The sequence below is a fragment of the Trachypithecus francoisi genome, unplaced genomic scaffold, assembly GCF_009764315.1.
Source record: "Trachypithecus francoisi isolate TF-2019V2 unplaced genomic scaffold, Tfra_2.0 Lachesis_group13, whole genome shotgun sequence".
In the NCBI taxonomy this organism is placed as follows: domain Eukaryota; kingdom Metazoa; phylum Chordata; class Mammalia; order Primates; family Cercopithecidae; genus Trachypithecus; species Trachypithecus francoisi.
The window spans coordinates 69743935-69766039 of record NW_022681458.1 but is presented as its reverse complement, the minus strand read 5'-3'; the positions used below and the strand labels follow the sequence as shown (position 1 = coordinate 69766039).

Here is a 22105-nt window from a genome sequence, read left to right as displayed (position 1 = left end):
TTTCCCTTTGTTTATGTGACAGGTAAATTTACAAATGAATTGCCTATGGATACAGATTGTCATTTAATACCTGGATTGGAGCATTATTCTCAGTGAGAATAAGACACATTCTAGTTTCTATATGCCTTGATAATGGTCGTCTTAGTGCCGCTTCGGGGAATATTTGCTGGTCTGAGATCCAGTCCCAAGATGAGGACATGCTTAATCATCCTCTTTAGAATTAATCTCTGTATTGACCATTTTATCCATATGTAATTTTTTAAAAACAAGGTTTATAGACAAGAATGGGCTACTTTCTTCCATCTGCTTGCAGACATGTGCTCACCGATATGAAAAAAGGCAGCATGTTAATACGAAGCAGGAATCCCGAGACATCTTTGGGCGGTGTTATGTCCTGAGCCAGAATCTCAGGATTGAAGACGATATGGATGGGGGAGATTGGAGCTTTTGTGATGGGCGATTGAGAGGCCATGAGAAATTTGGCTCTTGCCAGCAAGGTGTAGCAGCTACTTTTACTAAAGACTTTCATTACATTGTATTTGGAGCCCCGGGTACTTATAACTGGAAAGGTATGAGCTTTGTATTTATAGAAATAGAGATTAGAATGTCTCCCTAATATCTGTAATACGATTTTTGTACCACGATTTAGTACATTTTGAGCGAAAATGTGTTAGAAGACATTTGTATATTATAAAAGTTGGGTAGGCTATTAAAAATCTCTAAACAATATGATTTTTAAAAGCTAATAATAGTGGAATGTATGTTTTAGTGTGGACGTTCTTTTCTCCTCTACCAGTACTTTAATTCAGGTAGTTAACTTTTTTTAGTAGGAATATAATAATTGACATTAGTATTTTTTGCTGTTTTATGTTTGTGGCTCATGAAGCTAGAAGTGTTAATTTTAAGTTAGTGATCTGAAAACTTAGGAGGATTAAATAATGGTATATACAAATAACAGTGTATTAACATGGACATTAATAACTGTATTAATATGGACATTTCTCTCTGTATATGTTATTTTCAAAGGCCATGCTTTGCTAATAATTCAGTAAAGTTAGAAGGGCAGATTATAGACAAATTGGGGAATTTTGAGGTATAATTTCAGATAATGTGAGGAAAAGTTGTTTGATTATTGTGATGTGAGTAAATGGAGATGTGGAGAGAGGTAAAGAGGAAAGTGGCCCACATTTTTTGACTATGTGAACCTGGTCAGTTCCTGCTAAGCAGTTTAACTTCTCTGAAGAAATTAAGCAGGCATAGAAAATGCTGTATCATAAAAGACAATTAACCTGTCATCCATGATGAAGAGAACGGCATCTGATTTGAAAATAAGCCATTTTTGAGAAATTTATTAATATAAGTCACATAACACTTTCGCTCATCAGGGAGAACTTAGGAAAATGTTCCCTTTTCCATTCAAAAATTTGTTTTAATTCTGGTTCTAAATGAATTTTGAACACCTTTCTCTGTGTGCAATCTTCAAGGGTAATTTCCCTTTGCCCCCCACCTCACCCCAACAGAATCTTCATGTACAGTATTTCCCAGGTTATTTTGACCTAACCGAAATAACATGTTGAATTTAGTTTTGGCCTGAATAAATGCCATATACAGTAAAACAAAACAACAAAAACATCCACCAATTATGTATATTTTAATTCATGGAAAATATGGTTTACCTGCTTTATAAACCCTGACCTAAAATGTTGCCATTTAAAGTCATATAGTGATTTGGGCTTACTATATGAAATCTTATGTTTTAAATTACTAATTGTAAGATATTTAGAAGATGAAATCTTGGTTAAAGCGATTGAAGAAAAGATCAATATGTCTCACTTTTACACTGCTGAAAAAGGACAACTTGAGGCGGGATTACAGAGAACGTAAAATAGATATATCAAGTTCATGTCATTTAAAAATTTGTTCTCTGTAGGTTTTGTTAACTAAGCAAACCTTCCATTTTTCATCTAGTTCCATGGCATTATAAAGATAGTTCATGAAAATGCATGGGACATTTTATAATGACTCAAATTTCTTTCTCATAAAAATTTACACAAACATACGTAACAACCATAAAAGTCATCTCTGTCCTTCCTTTTTTTCCTTCAAATTTTTTTTCCTGTAACTAGTGATCGCATGGGGAATGTTTATTAGGAACCATTTATTTTCTTTTGTTTCATCTTCATTTTTTTTGTTGTTTTTACCATTTCATTCCTTTAGGGATTGTTCGTGTAGAGCAAAAGAATAACACTTTTTTTGACATGAACATCTATGAAGATGGGCCTTATGAAGTTGGTGGAGAGACTGAGCATGATGAAAGTCTCGTTCCTGTTCCTGCTAACAGTTACTTAGGTAGGAGCAGGCACAGATGGCTGCCTTTGCCCACCTTCTCAGATACTTTGTGTGAAGCTCCCTCACAGGGCCTACTGCCCCTAGACTTCTAGGCTGAGAAGAGGCCAGGTGGGGCTGGGACCTGTGGCCACTTTTGCTGCAACTTGATAAGCTTGGTGATCTAGAGGCGTTATTAACCTGACCGATGCCTGGGATCCTTTCCTTCTGACCAGGGCTCCCTCAAAGCGGGGAAGAAACCTATTATCACCTAAAATCGTCCGTCCTCCTTCCTGCTTGGAAGTCTGTCTCTTGAGCTAATGGCGGACTCCATACCCTGAAACAGGCTGTTCATGCAGCCATGAAAATGTGCATGGGTGTTCACAGTAAGCTGAGCTCTTTGTTCACTGCCTCTTTCCAGAGATACTCTTAAGAACTGCGTTTAATAAAGTTACTCTTAAGTGGCAAGTCAAGACCTCCAGGTCCTCCCTCTGTGATTGTGGTTCTCCGAGGATTGGCCCTGCTTCTGGATTGGGACCCCCATGTCACAGGGCCCCGCAGATGGATAAAAGCTTCCCAGTGGAGGTTGAACAGGACTGCCAAAGCGGCTTTCAGGACACCCAGACTGTGTCTAAGGGCCAATTCCTTAACTCCTAAGGCTTGTTTGCATGACTAATGGGTGTCCTAAGTTATTCATGTGCATTATGGTAATTACACAAAGGCTTTTAAAAGCTTTAATTCTTGGTATGAGTTGACATAAAGAATAATTACTGTGGATTTCTTGGAAAAAATGTAAAAAACTTCTAAATAGTGACTTGTTTTTAAAAAAAAAATGGAGAAAAGTACCCAGATGTTAGGATATTACTAGAACAATAGAAGGTAAAAAAGGAAAAAACAGGTATAGATATATGAATAATTTCAAACAATGTGCTAGTAAACACGCATTAAGAAGTTGTTCAGGCCAGGCCTGGTGGCTCATGCCTGTAATCCCAACACTTTGGGAGGCCAAGGTGGGCAGATTACTTGAGGCCAGGAGTTCAAGACCAGCCTGGCCAATTCAGCAAAACCCCTTCTCTACTAAAGATACAAAAATATTAGCCAGGCATGGTGGTGCACATCTGTAGTCCCAGCTACTCAGGAGGCTGAGGTAGGAGAATCACTTGAACCTGCAAGGTTGAAGTTGCAGTAAGCTGTGATTGCACCACAGCCCTCCAGTCTGGGCAACAGAGCAGGACCCTGCCTCAGAATGTTTTATTTAGGGATTACTTATGACGAAAATACTTAATTGTAATTACACTGGCCAAGAAACCAATACTTTGGTCTTTAAGATGGATGGCTGTGGATTTTATAAATGTACTTGCTGTCAGAATATACGAAAATATGAAGCATTTTTTCTGAAATACATTTGCCACTTTTAGAATGGATTTCCTCAAAAGTGAATGCCTGAGAAAGAAATCAAATTCCTATTGTTACATTTGGCTTGTCCGTGCTGTGTGTGAATCTGTCACTTCAAAAGATCGGAGGGTTTGGGGGAATAAAAAGATCTGCTTGAGGTTTTGGAAGCTGGCAACGAGAGCAGCTTGCCGGTTGCAGTGGTGGCCTCCTCATCTAGCGAGAACAGCAGTGGCTGGCCTGCCTCTTACCAAGCATAATTACTTTTTCTTCAATTTCTTCCGTCCCGTGCATGTGTACAGGCCTGCTGTTTTTGACCAGCGTTTCCTATACAGATCCTGATCAGTTTGTTTATAAAACACGGCCTCCCCGGGAGCAGCCTGACATATTCCCTGATGTGATGATGAATAGCTACCTAGGTTTGTGACCTCTGCGATGACAAATACATTGTCTTGGTTGTGGTCATTAACATTTTTTTTGATCCATACAGAGCATAAATCTTTTTATGTCCTATTTTGTTTCCATTGAAGCACACACAAAAAGCATGCCATGGTTGGGGCTCTGTGGCCAGATGGCTGGATTCCATATTGCCCTCTCTCATCTGGTGGCTCATGTTTTTCAATTCACTTCACAATTTGAGAACTGTAATGGTAGTGGTGAAGTTTTTCATAAGTAAAACCCAATAAAGAGGGTGAGCTTATATTATTCTGCATCTGCCTCACCTTTCTGTATAAACATTTACTTAATTTGAACGGTTTTGATATGGGCACTTCTATTTGCTTTTCACCAGATCTCTTATTTGTAACCTGACGTCCTACCTGATGCTTTATAATGGGGGTGTCCTAATGTTTTCTGCCCTCTGAACAAGTATATAACTGATACCAATGACAACTTCCTCACCTCTGTTGTTTATACTAGGTTCTCAAATACTATGGATCATCATCAGTCATTGTTTTGTCTGCATGTTTGTGTCTGAGAACTAAGTTGGTCCAAAACAATGAAATGCTTTCTGTGGTGGTGATAGCGTTTATTTTTGTCTGATTACCAAAGAGATTGATGCCTCTTACTAAGCTTAATTACTTTTTCTTCAATTTTATTTTATTCCTGTAAAAATACTGGCCATTAAATTATAGCAGAACCCTATAATATGCAGTCAATTATGCTTCAAGTCAGGTTGTATTCTCTGTGTAAATGATGTAACATAACCAAATTATTCCTAGACAATTCAGTATCTAGCTTGATCTCCTTTTACCATAGTTCCAATATTAAAATCAGGTGCAAATTGATTCTTAAGATGTATGAATACTTCAGAATTCAAGTTATACATAGGTGCTTTTCATTGAAAGTCTTACTATCCGTAGAAAGCAGTGAATTGGCTAGCCCCAGGACTTTGTCCTTGTGTCACACCTGAACTTTGTCACCCATATTACAAATGTGATAGCTGGTGGGAAGCCAGAGGAAGAGGTAATGATGGAGTTACCCATGTCATAGGCCTAAAATATATGGATTGATGTGAGGGGCTGTATATATTTTGTTTTTCTAGGTTTTTCTTTGGACTCAGGGAAAGGTATTGTTTCTAAAGATGAGATCACTTTTGTATCTGGTGCTCCCAGAGCCAATCACAGTGGAGCCGTGGTTTTGCTAAGGAGAGATATGAAGTCTGCACATCTCCTCCCTGAGCACATATTCGATGGAGAAGGTCTGGCCTCTTCATTTGGCTATGATGTGGCGGTGGTGGACCTCAACAAGGATGGGTGAGAATACCTCAGGTTATTTTATGCTGCAAATCATTGCTGCTTTGACTAGCTTCTGTAGGCCTTGAGAAGAGCCGTTCTTTCAGGTTGATTGATGTAAAGAATATTTTTACTGCCACATTTTTACCAACCCATCTTTATCATTTGTATGATGGCAGCAGACAGACATTCATCTCCTTCCCCAGGGTATAGGATTATATTTTTGATTTTCAGTTTTTATTTACATGTTGGGATTATGGGTCCATGAGAATTAAAATTTGAAAAAAAATTAACTCAGAAAACACTTGCATGATTCTGTTCTGTGGCTTCATATGGGGCTGATGGAGCATCAGCTCCTGTTGAAAGTAGGAATTGGTGATAAAGTCAAAAACAGATCCATGGCTGTTGGTGCCAGTTGGGGTGGGGTAGAATGGTGAGGTCTTAATGGGGGTCCTGCTGCACTACAGTTCTAACTTGAGGAACTTGCTTTGGGTTCTTACCCTTAGTATTTTTCTTGGGGCATTTTTTACAGGCTACTTTGGTTTGTAAAAAATGTTATAATTGAGTCATAAATTCTGGAGTTGAGGGCCTTTCTATTATATCTCTTTGTAACCTTAGTACCTAGACTGGTGTTGCTGGTATGTTAGCTGTTGGTTCACGGCTCTTTCCCCTCATTATGTTTTTAGGTGGCAAGATATAGTTATTGGAGCCCCACAGTATTTTGATAGAGATGGAGAAGTTGGAGGTGCAGTGTATGTCTACATGAACCAGCAAGGCAGATGGAATAATGTGAAGCCAATTCGTCTTAATGGAACCAAAGATTCTATGTTTGGCATTGCAGTAAAAAATATTGGAGATATTAATCAAGATGGCTACCCAGGTAGATAATAGATTATGAAATGGCTGTGATTTATAGATAGATTATTTGATTGTTTAAATAATAGCACTGCTGGGCACAGTGGCTCATGCCTGTAATCCCAGCACTTTGGGAGGCCGAGGTGGGTGGATCACCTAAGGTCAGGAGTTTGAGACCAGCCTGACCAACATGGGGAAACTAAAAATACAAATTAGCTGGGTGTGGTGGCACATGCCTGTAATACCAGCTACTCCCAGCTTTGGGAAGCTGAGGCAGGAGAATCGCTTGAACCTGGGAGACAGAGGTTGCGGTGAGGCAAGATTGCTCCATTGCACTCCAACCTGGGCAACAGGAGCGAAACTCCCTCTCAAAAAAAAAAAAGCCAGATGAATAAATAATAGTGCTTATGTCATCTTACTTTAAAACATTGTACTGGAGTATTTCTAAAGTGTTTCTTAAAATGTTAAAATGTCATGTTATCAACAGATATTGCAGTTGGAGCTCCGTATGATGACACGGGAAAGGTTTTTATCTATCATGGATCTGCAAATGGAATAAATACCAAACCTACACAGGTAATCACATAACCTGGATTTCTACAGCTATAGTCTCAACTTTTTGCCCTGTAATAAAATATTTAGGTTTAAGTGACTTTTCACACAAAATTTATTTACAAATCCACAATAGTATAGATTTTTTTAAAATGTATTACTAGAAGATACCTTCAGAAAATATAAATGCAGGCCGGGCGCGGTGGCTCAAGCCTGTAATCCCAGCACTTTGGGAGGCCGAGACGGGTGGATCACGAGGTCAGGAGATCGAGACCATCCTGGTCTACACGGTGAAACCCCGTCTCTACTAAAAAAAAAATACAAAAAACTAGCCGGGCGAGATGGCGGGCGCCTGTAGTCCCAGCTACTCGGGAGGCTGAGGCAGGAGAATGGCGGGAACCCGGGAGGCGGAGCTTGCAGTGAGCCGAGATCGCGCCACTGCACTCCAGCCTGGGCGACAGAGGGAGACTCCGTCTCAAAAAAAAAATATATATATATATATAAATGCAATGACTTGCTTGTTCTAATTGTAAAATTTCTTAGATAAGTTAGGAATCAAAGTAATCCAAAGCAAAAGAATGTTATTCTACCCTGACGGCATAAAGAGAGGAGATGTGATATATTCTCTTTAGTAGCGTAGTAAATAGAGATGAAACTGGGCAAACAAAATAGATTACTGTAACTACATGGAGAATGTAGATACCAAAAATTAAACATTTCTTTTGAGAAAAATAAGACTTGTAGGGAGGGTAGGGAAATTTGGTTTGAAATGGCCTGATTGACTTAATACAGTAAACAAGCTCATCAGAAATGGGCTCTTCTATGCTTTGAGAGACTGTGTAAATCAGATGACTTTTATGAAATTAAATGTATGAAGTGTTAGATCATGTAGATATTTATGACTCGTATATAATTTCATATAATTTACTTGTAAGTGAACTCTCAAATTCCAGTTCAAAAGAAACTTGTGTGTCTTTTTCAAAGCATAGTTAAGAAGCTCATGTTGCAAGCATCATGTCCATTTGGATGCCCTCTGTATTTCAGGTTCTCAAGGGTAAATCACCTTATTTTGGATATTCAATTGCTGGAAACATGGACCTTGATCGAAATTCCTACCCTGATGTTGCTGTTGGTTCCCTTTCAGATTCAGTAACTATTTTCAGGTCTGTTATCTATGATTTTAGTGTTAAGCATGTTCTATAATCAGGTTGCGCTAAAATGACCTTTTGGGTTGAAATTTGTCATACTTACACTTCAAAGGTTTATATGAATTGCGAAGCTATTTCTTTGTCTTTTGAAGGTAGTAAACAATGTAATAAAAACCTGTTTTCTAAAATCTTTTAAAGTATTTGAGGAAAACATAGATCCAATTTTGATGGAAAAAAAAACACATATAAAATGTGACAGTACAAAGAACATACAGAAGGAAACCCCCTGTAATTCACCATGCATTATTAAACTCCAGGATCTTGACTTCTTTTATTTTCTGTGATTGTACCATGTATATTTAACAAAATTAAGATCGTAATTGTGCATAATTTTGTAACCTGGTTTTGTCTCTTTAGGATACATAGTGGACTTTTTCTATATCACTGAGTACTTTTCCAAAATGAAGTTAACAACTGTCTATGAGGCATCTTCTGACTGGTTCAGAGCTTATTTAACCAACTGCTGGGCTCTCACTGGATGGTTACGTTGCTTCACAATTTTTTTTTGCCCCCATGATATAAAAAGCTGTGGAAAACATTCTTACTTTTGCTTATATCCTTGATTATTTCCTTATTATAAATTCCTGGATGTGAAGTTGATATATGTGCTTCAAGACTTTTGATTCGGTTTCACCAAGATGACCTGAAAGGGTGTGACATTTCCCATCAGTGGTGTTTGAGTCTCCCTTTAACCAGCGCTTTCATCACTGCTGGAAATCACCATTAAAAATTGGAGGGGTTTTTTTTGTTTTTTAATTTTCAAAAAGTAGCAGGTTTTTTTTTTTTTTTTAAGTTAATAGGCTGGGCGCGGTGGCTCATGCCTGTATTCCCAGCACTTTGGGAGGCTGAGGCAGGCGGATCCACGAGGTCAGGAGATCGAGACCATCCTGGCTAACAGGGTGTAAACCCCATCTCTACTAAAAACACAAAAAATTGGGCACGGTGGCGGGCGCCTGTAGTCCCAGCTACTCGGGAGGCTGAGGCAGGAGAATGGCGTGAACCTGGGAGGCGGAGCTTGCAGTGAGCTGAGATTGCACCACTGCACTCCAACCTAGATAATAGAGCAAGACTCTGTCTCAACAACAACAACAAAAGTTAATAATATAGAATTATAGAAAGTACAGTACATTATTCCCATCTTCCACAAAACTTTTGAGTATCTCTCTACTTTCAGGGTATCATCAAAAGGCTACACGGTAACTTCTGCTGTCTAATCTGGTTTTTATTTAATCTTGGGGTATCTCTTCCTTGTCAGTACAATAGATGACCTAACTTTAGTCAGTTAAATGTGTGCCTGTTTCTATGTATAATTGATACTTTAATATCCTTACTTTCCTGTCCTCATAAGTAGGTTGACTGTCAACCCTGTACCCTTGTTCCCTCTTTACTTGCAGATAGTATGAAGGTAAAATTCAACAACCCTCTGATAAGAATAGGACTGACTTCCCCTTATTTTACAAATGAGGAAACTGAGGCCCAGGACTTGCTTGAGCTTTTAAGTCTGGAGCCTGAGAGACAGAATGTAGCACCTAAATCTACCCGACTTGAATCCTGGGCATTTTTTCTACTAAATCATACTAACACTTCAGGGTAGTTAGTAAATAAACACCAATTTTAAACATGAGGCAGCCAAGCCAATAAGACTTATTTTCTATGTTAAAAGACATAGTTTTCATAATTCATGTATACTGTGCCCTCAGAATTGTGTGTTGTATGTTTAAAAAACAGAAATTAAAATATGTCCTAGGCAGAAATGTCTGTTAAAATATTTTCTTTTGAAATTTATGCCACCCTAAAGCATTAATACTATGACATGTAAAACACTGTATCTGTGGCAACTGATTTTAAAATACTTGTGAATTTTTGCCTTTTAAATATGCTCTCAAACCTTAAGAATGTATCTAGTTAGTATCTTAGCACCTAGCAGCTGTCTAAATGTAAAATAAAAACAGTGGTAAACAATAAAGGAAAATAGAAAAACAGGAATTGTGGGCAGTATTTGACCCTTTATTGGCCCCCACCTTCACCATGAATGGACTTGTGCTCTCTCTAGCCTACCAACAGATTGAATCCAGAAGTTTGAGCTAGTTGTTTGGGATTTGGAATGCATTTTCTTACAGACACACTGTTCTCCAGAATGGCTGGGTTTACCACAAGCCCACCAGAGTCAGCCTAACTGAATCCACGTGGTAGTGAAACCCCAGGCCCATTCTGAGTTCTGGTGGCGAGCAATGGAGGTGGGCCTCCCCACCCACTAATACCCCTCAACCCACTGCATACCTGCATTTCTTGTGCCTGTGGCAGCAGCTGGGCCATAGACCCCTGGAGACCCCTGTGGCTGCTGGGAGCAGGGCAGCCAAAACATACGAAAAGGTGTTTTCAGACGTGAACCGTAGTAGGGCGTGGAATTGGATCCCAGCTTCTCAAGTGTTTGCAGGGCTTCAGTAGGCAGCGCAGAGGTGGGAAGAGGTTTAAAAGTTCAAGTTTTTGCTTGCAGAGATATCACGTGGGTAGAAAAGTTGTCAATCCTGGCAATAGGAAGGCAAAGTGAAGGTTGTGGGTGGGAGACTCCGAGGGAGGCTGAAGAGAAGGGCAAGTGTTTGTACGTTGGAGACGCCCAAGTTCAGGACTGCCTGTATTAATTCACATTTTGTAGACACGCTGATCATGAGCACCTCAGGTATTAGGTATATATTGGTGTAATTCTTCCAGAGGATATGTTGGCAAGACTACTCATAATTAAAAATGCACATATTCTTTGACTCTGAAATTCTGCTGCTGGGAATTTATCCAGCATACCACTTGAGATAAACTCAAGTGTGTGCATAGATGATGTTTGTGAAAGCAGAAAGCTCAACAACATGAATGTCTACCAATTAGGTACTGGTTAAATAAAGGATGTTACACTGATACGGTGTAACGCCATCAGGTGTGAAAAACAATGAACTAGATCTATGTGTATATGTAGGACAAGACCTCTGAAATGAATGAGAAAAAGCCACATACAGAACAATGGCAATTAAGTTCCCATTTAGTTGAAATTATATATACATTTTAGTATTTAATTTTAGGTAATTTTAACAGAAGCAGACTGACATGTGTCTGGAAGAACACACAAGGCTACTTGGGTGTTTGGGTGGGAATGGAGACAAAGTATTTAAAACTCTGAAACTCCTACATGTTGCACATGTACTCATAAGTGTGTACGTTTTTAAACAAATATTGTATAATGAGGCTGTGCATTATATATACATTTATATCTATTAACAGTTATTTTCTTCAGCAATGGGGGAAAGCGTCACGTGTATTTTTTTCCTGTGTCTTTAAGCTGTGCTGGGCAGCTAAGGATGCCATCTAGTATGTGAATTAGTCTCACATTCAAGGTAACAAGAGGCTGAGCTTGTTTTTCACTCCTTTTGTCTTCAGATCCCGGCCTGTGATTAATATTCAGAAAACCATCACAGTAACTCCTAACAGAATTGACCTCCGCCAGAAAACAGCGTGTGGGGCGCCTAGTGGGATATGGTGAGCGTCTCTCTGTCTTGGGATCCCCCTCAGTTTCCCACCTCCACTTCATGATGACTCTGTTGTCCTGAGGAGCCACAGGGAAGATGTCGGGAGAGCTGGGCAAAGGGAAGAGGGTCTGTCAAGTGTTTCTATAACATGTTGATCATCAGTGGGCAGTGGGGGGATTGGAGAGCTAGGGAACATGTTGGGTTTTTTCCACTGCAATAATGGATCTTTTAAGAAATATGTGTTTGATTTTATTCAGCCTCCAGGTTAAAGCCTGTTTTGAATATACTGCTAAACCCGCTGGTTATAATCCTTCAATATGTAAGTACCTAGTACCTTTAAAATATGTGTATTTTCTGTCTGCCAGGTTGAAAGTTCTGTATAAATCACAGAAAAATAAAACTGCAGTGGCCAACATGGGTCTGTCAATTCTTGTGTAAAGAATTAAGTGTATGTTTTGTCTCCCTTGTAATCAGGAGGGCACAGCACAGTGAGGGAGGGAAAAAACTCTACTTGGTCACCGCTTGAGTTTTCCAGAGCAGATGGTTTAGGACAGAATGGCTTGGAAAAGTACTTATTTGCCACCACAACCGTTTCCTCTGTTTCTGTCTTTGAAAAGCAGTGTGGAAAATTGATTTTGTGGTTGTGAGGTGGTGGGTGGTGGCCGGTGGTTGTGAAAGGGCAACGGCATGAGCCAGAGCACGGCACAGGGTCGCTGCCAGGCTGCCTTCTGCTCCCCACGCCTCTCCCTCCCGGAACACCTGCCCTGTGTTCCCAAGAGCAGGCCCCTGGGGAATTTGCAGGCCAGCCCTGAGAGGTCAGAGACCTGATCTCAGCTTTGATACTGACTGGCCCTACAGCACAGGGCAAGTCCCTTCACATTTGAGTTTGTTTTCTCATCTGTTCAGAACAATACCTAATAGTCATTAGTGCATACAGTTGTGCTGGAGATGAACTGAGAAGACATGAAAAGCAGTTTGTCATTTATTAGATACTGTTCTGCTTCCTTTCTTTGTAATTCAAAATAAGATTTTTAAAATTAATTTTTGTGGGTACATAGTAGGTGTATATATTTATGGGGCAAGACAGGATTTTTGACAAGAATGTTGACACCGTTAATGATGCTCTTTAACAATAGTGGCCGTAGTAAGCTCTCCTCTGGCATGTTTTAATAGCAGCCACACTTCTTCAGCTGTGAGTCACCTGACCCCTGGCTCCAGAGTCAAGGCCAGGGGCATAGGAATTCCAAGAAAATCTTTTCTCCAAAGTGGAAAGCGAAAAGTATGAGGAAATTCTCATCCCAGGTCTGGCCATGCTCCTGGCAGTTTGGGATACTGGTGTACTGTATCTGCCACCAAGGGACACTTTGTGAAGACCAAGGTCATTCTGTCCTTTGATATGGTTGTTAGCCTTTATGATACTCTGAGGTAATGAGTCCTCTGAAGTGTTCTTCCTGTTATCTAAAGTAGTACTGTTTTCTTTCTTTAAAATGGTGTCCCTTATAATATTCCAGAATGTAACCTAATTCAAATAACCTAAAGGTGTTGCTTGAAACAGGAAAAAAATAGCCACATAAGCACTAGGGTTTGCGACACACGTCATGGCTCTGTTCTTAGCTGTACTCTAATTCTTCTTTAATTTTATATGAAGTTTTATATAACACTAATAAATGTATCTACTAAGGCAACAGAATGAAGATACTGACCTGTGATAAAGTTCAATGAATTATGAAAAGGGACAGTTTAAATAAATGTACTGTCTTTAATTTTTTTTTTTAAGTCCCCCTTTCACCCAATTCTCACTGTCATAAGCTCACTTAGCCTTCATCTTTCCAGATTTCCAGCTGTCTGCAGGTGGTTTCTCCGTCTCCCTGTCTGTGGGGTCGTCTCCTGCTGTGTGGTCTCTCCACGGGACCTGCAGACCTTGCATGAAGCATTCTTAGAGTGGATGGATTATGACTTCGTGCACAGGGGGAGCTGTGGCCTTTTTGCTTTGCTTTTTGACGCAGCCAGCATTTTGTCGAGTGTAGAAAGCAATTCTTTGTATGACTTTTAATGACAAGAAAATGTGTTCCGTGACTCTTCAGGATCTATCATCCTTTCAGTATCATTTGTGTTATTTTTACCCAAATGCCATACCACCCCACTTGGATAACAAGCCCTCTGCCAGTGTTTGAAATGAATTAGAGAGACCAGAAGAAAACAGTGATTCTTTGACTAGGCAGCCAGAGAAAAAGGGGAAACATTTTTATTCTATTCTGATGGCCATTTTTTCAAACCACTCTCAGTTTGACTGTAGATGTGAAATCTCATTAGAGCACTCCTTGTCTTCCCCCAAATTAATCACCTATATAAAATACAGACTTTCTTCTAGCTGTAGCGCAGCACTTGATGCCATGTGTATTACTTTGACGTTGTGTAGCTACTCCATTAACCAAGTGTTTATGGATGGCCTGTTATGGGTGAAACTTTCCTTTGAAGACATTCAAAGAACATTTGCTTTCATGGCTTTTACGTCCACAGTAAATTCTAAATGAATTAAGACAGAACTTCTACAAAGCTACATAAGTTAACACATCTAAAATCTTCTCCCAGTATCCAAGAATGTGAGCTTATTGTTTGACCGGGCTGCTTTAACTCGGCAGTCCTCAGAGCGGTGTTCCCTACATATAGATATCTATAATTGAGCCGTAATGAGTGTGCTACGTGGCTTGCCCCTCAAGGGGTCAGCAAAGGTGGCCTGCAAAGATTTTAAGATGATGTGGACTGTCTGGAGGGTTAGGGAAGGTTAGAGTGAATTTGGCAGATAAGCGGTTTTCCTGCACCCACACCTCCCATACTTTTGCTGTGAGGGGCACTCAGCGTGTGAGCCTTGATCTGGTTCATTGTGAAGCTAGCAGGTCACTTACAAATGGATGATGTCAAGGCTGCAGAGAGCCTAAAATGGGGGAGCATTCCATTTGGCAGCTGTGACATTTAAGAATTCTCCAGATGGACACAAAAATTACTATTGAAACTGTCAGCGTTTCTGAATTTTGGTCTGAATTGCTCACATTCAGCATAAGAATGTCACATCGTGTGTGTGTGCATGAGTGTGCAAGTGGGGAACCAGTTACTTCCACTTCTGTTCATCTGTTCTATAAATCATATGTCTATCAGGTGTTGTGCTAGTTGCTGGGGAGTGTGGTGGGGAATAAGACTGATGTGGTCCTTGTCCTTGTCCTCGGCTTTGCCCCACTGTGGAAGAGAATCAGGAAATCACAGCGTAGTGGGTCTAGGTGTAGAGACTGGAGAGATGGAATACTCTAGGATCGCGAGGAGAGGCCAGGACAGGCTTCCTGGAGGAGATGAGGTCCAAGCTGAGATTTGAAGGGGGAAGAAGCAGGCCAACCCTGCTGGGAGGTGGAAGGGGAAAGAAGGGAAAGACAGCTGGCTGAGGGAAGGAGTGACTCCTGTAGTGGTCAAGAGGCAAGTGAGACCTGGGCATCTAAGACCCTGTGGAAAGCAATCACCTTTTGTATTTAGATTTAGAAGCTGGTGCTGCCTCTGTCCCTCTCAGTATGACCCCAAGCCTCCCCAGAAAAGGTCTCTTCCAACTCTAAAGTGAATATTAGAATGTGAGTCATTCATTTTCTGTGTTTTCTGTAGCAGATTTTTGTCCTGGAGGTTGCCTTCTCCAGCCCTCCACACACTTTGGTTTGCCTTCCCTTTTGATGGTTAGCGAGTGCTTAATAAATGTAAGTAATTTAAGTATTGGCCCATGAAAAACACAGTTAGCAGCCACATCTAATGAACCAACAAAGAATGCGTTCTGAAGTCAAAAAATGAGATTCTGATCGTCCACATCCTGGCTTCCCTCCAGGTTCCGTTAGTGTAGGTTATCAAGAACAGGCTGTGCCTTCTAGCCCAGTGCAGGGTAGGCAGTTTAGTTGTAGGAGCTATATTATGCTGACAGGCCCTCCATCCACTCAAAAATATATAATTTACCTCTTAATTATTTTTTATCTTTATTACTATTTTGAGAAAGTTTCACTCTTGTTGCCCAGGCTGGAGTGCAATGGCATGAATTTGGCTCATTGCAACCTCTGCCTCCTGGGTTCAAGCAATTCTCCTTCCTCAGCCTCCCGAGTAGCTGGATTACAGGCATGTGCCAACACGCCCAGCTAATTTTTGTATTTTTAGTAGAGACAGGGTTTCATCATGTTGGTCAGGCTGGTCTCAAACTCCTGATCTCGGGTGATCCACCCACCTTGGCCTCCCAGAGTGCTGGGATGACAGGTATAATTCACTGCACCTGGCCTCTTTTTTATTTTTTAAGGTAAAGGTCTCATCCTACTGTTGAAAGACTTCTCGGTCTCTAAAATATATTATTCCTCTTTTTAGACAACTATCCTTTATCAGTGCTTCTTAAAACTTTAATATGTATAAGAATCATCTGGTGATGCTATTACTAATAAAACAGATTCTGGTTCTGTAGGTGTAACTGGTCTTGAGGTTCTGCATCCTCACAGGCCCTCAGGAGATGCTGCTGTTCTAGAGAGACCTTTTCCAAATAGCAAAGGCACAAGGCCACTTGAATAAGCAGTGACTGTTAAAAGGGAGCAAATCAGTTTAGGTCCTCAGGGGGAGTGTTGGGTTCTTCCACTTATCCTTAGTATTCTGTGGGTTCATGAGCTTCAGCCAGAAACTGATTGTTAATAACTGCTGCTGCTGAAAGGTTTTAACTTGTTCTTGAGCTCCCCCAGGTGGCACAATGAAAATTTAACTTTGAAACATTGTTAACAGCAAAAGGAAGGAAAAGACAGCTTGATTTGAACCATCACAGTTGTGTGAATGCATATTACCAGGAAATATGAAGAGAAACAATGGCAATGTTTTCTATAAGAAATTAAAATCTTAAAAGGAGTTCAATATGTTTGTGGCTGGATTGTGCATGAATGCACTTACATTAATATGATTTTAATTTTATCTAGCAATTGTGGGCACACTTGAGGCTGAAAAAGAAAGAAGAAAATCGGGGCTATCCTCAAGAGTTCAGTTTCGAAACCAAGGTTCTGAGCCCAAATATACTCAAGAACTAACTCTGAAAAGGCAGAAACAGAAAGTGTGCATGGAGGAAACCCTCTGGCTACAGGTGAGGGCTGTGGACAGTCACATCTGTTTTATGAAGAGGACAGGAAAAGGTTATATGGTGATATACAGGTTTCTGAAATTTATTCTAGCAACCTCTTAATACAAAATCATTGTTTTGGAATTCCCCAATAGGATTTATACCCCCACTTAACTGTGACTGCATGCTTTTCAGGATAATATCAGAGATAAACTGCGTCCCATTCCCATAACTGCTTCAGTGGAGATCCAAGAACCAAGCTCTCGTAGGCGAGTTAATTCACTTCCAGAAGTTCTTCCAATTCTGAATTCAGATGAACCCAAGACAGCTCATACTGATGTAAGTCTCTCTGACTCTCATTTTGCCAAAGTTTTTGCCATTTATGATGCTAAACCAAATGTCTTTGAAGGGAATAGAACTAGTGATTTTCTTTAAAGGCCGTTCTTTTGTGTTAATATGTTTTTAATGTATGCAAAGTTAAGCCTTGTTTCCCAAATTAGCAATAAACACATAAAACATGAAATACAATTTGGGGCCAGAACGTATTTTCCTTCTTCATTTTTGGCCATTATAACTTATCGAGACTATAAATGGTAGAGCTTACATTCTCACACTGTTTCTCCATTAGCTGTACATAGAAAGAAAAATACATTGTATTTGACAATAGAGAACACTGAAATATAGAAAGCAAATATGTTGCTAGTCAGAACATTAAAATCAAGGAATAGCAAAATTCAGCAAAGCAAAAAAGTATTATTAGCATACAGTAGTCATTTAATGCCTAATATAGCCTAAGTCATCTTTGGAAGAAAAATGTTTATTAGATGGCCTGCTGGATACTTCATATGAGGTGGGGTCTGTTTGCTAGGGGTTTAGGATGGTTAAGATGCAAGGTTAGCCCGGGGAGCTATGACAGCTTGATTTGGCATTATGTTCTTGCTTTCAAAATCTAATTGATGATGGCCAGATGTGGTGGCTCATGCCTGTAATCCCAGAAATTTGGGAGGCCGAGGCAGGCAGGTCACTTGAGGTCAGGAGTTTTGAGACCAGCCTGGCCAACATGGTGAAACACCATCTCTACTAAAAACACAAAAGTTAGCGGGTATGATGGCGCATGCCTGTAATCACAACTACTCAGGAGGCTGAGGCAGGAGAATCACTTAAACCCGGGAGGTGGAGTTTGCAGTGAGCCGAGATGTCACCACTGCATTCCAGCCTGGGCAAAAAGAATGAGACTCCATCTCAAAAAAAAAAATGTAGTTGGTGATGAGTGTCTGTCCACTCTGGGGCTCCTGGTACTGGTGCCTCACTGAGGCAGCTTTGCGGAAGTGAGTCCTCACTGCCTCAGGCTCAGGAGCTGATGCTTACATCTGCACATTGTCAGTCATTTTTGTCACCAAATATAGTTCCTTATATTTCTGTATATCTTTATGTATTATGATTATCATGTTAATATTTCTTGTGTACATTCCCAGCTCCATAGCTAGAGATGATTTTCCTATTTATCAGTATGATTATCAAGCACCCATTAGCATGGTACTAGCATGCCGTTTGCTTACCTGACCTTAAGCTGTTTCCTCATCTCTACAATGGGAATCATAATAATGGTATCTTTCTAGAGGCCTGTCATGAGGATTACATGAGTTAAGATATGTAAATCGAGTATTATAATTGTTGGCATGATCATTATTATTGATACTTCTTACAGTAGCCCGATAAAGTTAGAATGGTGGTATCTCCACGTGACCTGTGATGAAACTTGGACTCTGAAAGGTTCAGTGACTTGCTAGCTAAGTAAGGGGTAGAGCTGGTTTTCAAACCCAAATCTTTGTGGCTGCTGGGTCACACTCTTCTATACCACACTGCCACCATGCCCTGGTCAAAGTGTTCTTCAAACACAATTTTACTAAAGGACAGAATGGGAATTCGATGTGTGACAGAGTACATTTAAAGCTTGAATTCTGCAATGGTAATTGTCACACAGGGAAATGAACTGTGTGGAATAGCCAGTCACCTACATCGATGCCTTCCTAAGTCCTGAATGGTGTAAATTGACAATAGTTTCGTTTTCCTACAGGTGCACTTCTTAAAAGAGGGATGTGGAGATGACAATGTATGTAACAGCAACCTTAAACTAGAATACAAATTTTGCACCCGAGAAGGAAATCAAGACAAATTTTCTTATTTACCAATGTAAGACTTGCTCTGTAGCACTAGCAAAAATGATTCTGGCTTCACAATGGCTTTGTGTTAAGAAAGTTTACTGGAAACGTATTGAGGACTTTGCCTTTTTGTTCTTGTTTTGTTTTGTTTTTTTTTAATAGTCAAAAAGGTGTACCAGAACTAGTTCTAAAAGATCAGAAGGATATTGCTTTAGAAATAACAGTGACAAACAGCCCTTCCAACCCAAGGAATCCCACAAAAGATGGCGATGACGCCCATGAGGCTAAACTGATTGCAACGTTTCCAGACACTTTGACATATTCTGCATATAGAGAACTGAGGGCTTTCCCTGTAAGTATTTTTAGAGACCAGCTGAGAAGGAAAAAGCCAACACTGTGCGGCAAATGGGTGGATTGTGACCTAGTGCGTGTTTCTTTTACAGGAGAAACAGTTGAGTTGTGTTGCCAACCAGAATGGCTCGCAAGCTGACTGTGAGCTTGGAAATCCTTTTAAAAGAAATTCAAGTGTAGGTGATGACTTCATATACTATATTTTACTGTTTTAAATACCATTGCAGTGTCAATATGCATGGCCTGTGTTAACAGCTATTTATGTTTTTATAGGTTACTTTTTATTTGGTTTTAAGTACAACTGAAGTCACCTTTGACACTCCAGATCTGGATATTAATCTGAAGTTAGAAACGTAAGAGTTACATCAACCTCTCCGTTCAGAATTATTTCATGAAAACACGGGCAGTCAATGAATTGGCCCTGATCTACCTCATAAAAGAAGTCTAATTGTAGTGAGAAAACTGACTGGTAAAATACAACCCTATTGTTTCCTTTTCATTTTCAGAACAAGCAATCAAGATAATTTGGCTCCAATTACAGCTAAAGCAAAAGTGGTTATTGAACTGCTTTTATCGGTCTCGGGGTAAGTGTTTGTGTTTAGCATAACAAATCAGTGTTTGAAAGAACCATTTACAATCCTCACTAAAACTGGTGTTTTTTAATTTGATAGAGTTGCTAAACCTTCCCAGGTGTATTTTGGAGGTACAGTTGTTGGCGAGCAAGCTATGAAATCTGAAGATGAAGTGGGAAGTTTAATAGAGTATGAATTCAGGGTAAGTTTGAGCAGTTGGTCTTTTCATTATACCAAAAGCTGATATATACTAGGTATGGTCTTGAGTATGTCATTTTAATAAATCAGTAATATTAATAAGCATTATAAATAAATCATCAGTTAAAAATTAGTTTGCCAGCTTTTAAAGAACATACTGGCTTTTAGGAAAAATTTCATGCCCTAGGATGGAGAACAACTGTCACTGTTCAGAATCCAGTTCAGTTTAGAATGTGTTATGATTTATTCCTTCCTCCTTTATAAGGTCATCTTTCTTATTGCTTGTGTTTGAAAGAATATTAATGTTATGCCTGCCTTTCACAAGCTTAGTTTTGTGGTGAATGTAGATTTGGTGTATGCCTGTAGGAAAGGCAGTGATTGGCTCTGAACCATTTCAAAGTAGGCAATCAGTGACTGTCCTTTTGAATAAACATAAACATATGGTACGGAGTCTGCTCGTAACTCACACATGGGTTTAGGTCTGTGTGGCTGAAATCACATTCCTGAAGGCATAGTGACCATTGTGGTGAAAGCCTCAAATGGCAAGCATGGGCCCACCTCTGACTCCAGCAGAATGAAGAGGCTGAGTTCTCCTCTGTGTGTCTCTTAGCATTATAGACACAGCTGGGGCAGGTGGTGGTGGTGGTTATGATCTCTATGCAGGTGCAGTTGGAAAAGAAGTCTTTGGATTCTGGAACAGTCTCCACACTAAGAGGGCTCTTACCGCCTGCGTTTGGCTTCTGCCGCAGGACGTCGCTCTGTTTCCAGCTTGGACTTTCAGATTTGTGGCTGTCCTGATGGTTTTGCAGAATCTCCTCTGGGACAGAGGCAGCTTCATTTTTGCAGTGGATGGGGTTTTCCAGAAGCAGGTTGTTGGTACACTGCCTTGGCCCAGGCCTTGTCATTGGCCAAGCAGGGTGGTTACAGGGCAGTTCACAAATCCACACATGATTTTCCCTGGGCATATGTTGAGAACATGGTATATCTACACTGCTGATTCTGTTGCATACAGCAGTTGTTCCTAGAATGAGTTAGCTATCGTTTGTCCTTTGACCTTTTTGTTTTTATTTATAAAAATCTTTAGGTATAAGTCTTTATTTTGAATGCCCTATCTATAGTCCATTTTTGGAGCCTGTGCTTTTATTATAGGATTATGCTAGATATTTTAGCTTTTTTCTCTTGGTAATAGGAGCTGCTACTTAAATTTACATTGAGAAGATTAGACTGAGATAATATGTATTATTTTCTAACAGGTAATTAACTTAGGTAAACCTCTTAAAAACCTCGGCACAGCAACCTTGAACATTCAGTGGCCAAAAGAAATTAGCAATGGCAAATGGTTGCTTTATTTGGTGAAAGTAGAATCCAAAGGATTGGAAAAGATAACTTGTGAGCCACAAAAGGAGATAAACTTCCTGAACCTCAAGGTATGTTGGTAGATTTATCTAATGTCTCCATAAATGCAAATTAGAGAAACTCACTTTTTGGGGGAAAATCATTACTGTCCTTAGGAAACTGGCATTCTGGCAGGTGGATTTTTTCTTTGGTTGTCACAATTTCTCTTTTCTAGTTGAGTAACTGAGGCAGGCTGAGGTGTTTTTGCTGGTTAGTGACCATTATAGTACATAAGGCAGAGTCATTCAGTGTTTGCTGAGGCAAATGGCATTTTCTGACGTCTCGTCATGACGCAGTATGTTACATAATAAGGAGAACTGGGGGATGCTCCTGGGTAATAGTAGCGGCTATTACCCAGGGGCCAGCCAGTGTTCACTCCAAGTAGAACCAGACTCATTGGAAAAGATAATGGCATCTTAGCAAGTAACCTTGAAAGCTTTTTATGCTTATTTTTAAAATAGTAATTATTTATTGTGTACTTATTGTGTCTCAGGAACTATGCTAAGCATTTTGTTTGCATTTTCTCATTTCATTCTCTGGATGGGCCTGTGAGGGAGTTTCATTATCCCCACCATTTCACAGATGAGGACATTAAGATTCAGAGAGCAAGTAACTCTCTCAGCCACTCAGGTGTTAAGAGACAGATTCCACATTCAAGCCCTGCTCTGCCTGATGTCAAAGCCTGTACTCTTAACCCCTCTCTATACTGCTCCATGCTTAGATAACTGGCCTGTCATTTC

General features: G+C 40.0%; 1 protein-coding gene across 5 annotated transcripts in view; it reads left to right on the top strand.

Moving 5' to 3' along the window:
• The window catches only part of ITGA6 (integrin subunit alpha 6), an 80209-nt gene that overhangs the window by 42214 nt on the left and 15890 nt on the right, over positions 1–22105 (top strand). For all 5 annotated transcript variants that reach the window (XM_033231113.1, XM_033231114.1, XM_033231115.1 and 2 more), the window contains exons 4-20: positions 314–569; positions 2218–2349; positions 5261–5471; positions 6137–6330; positions 6793–6881; positions 7902–8020; positions 11492–11590; positions 11838–11899; positions 16551–16711; positions 16883–17026; positions 18765–18880; positions 19012–19201; positions 19293–19376; positions 19474–19553; positions 19707–19784; positions 19872–19974; positions 21224–21397. In XM_033231113.1, the coding sequence (XP_033087004.1) occupies positions 314–569; positions 2218–2349; positions 5261–5471; positions 6137–6330; positions 6793–6881; positions 7902–8020; positions 11492–11590; positions 11838–11899; positions 16551–16711; positions 16883–17026; positions 18765–18880; positions 19012–19201; positions 19293–19376; positions 19474–19553; positions 19707–19784; positions 19872–19974; positions 21224–21397 (2292 nt within the window). The remainder of the gene's footprint in view (positions 1–313; positions 570–2217; positions 2350–5260; positions 5472–6136; positions 6331–6792; positions 6882–7901; positions 8021–11491; positions 11591–11837; positions 11900–16550; positions 16712–16882; positions 17027–18764; positions 18881–19011; positions 19202–19292; positions 19377–19473; positions 19554–19706; positions 19785–19871; positions 19975–21223; positions 21398–22105) is intronic.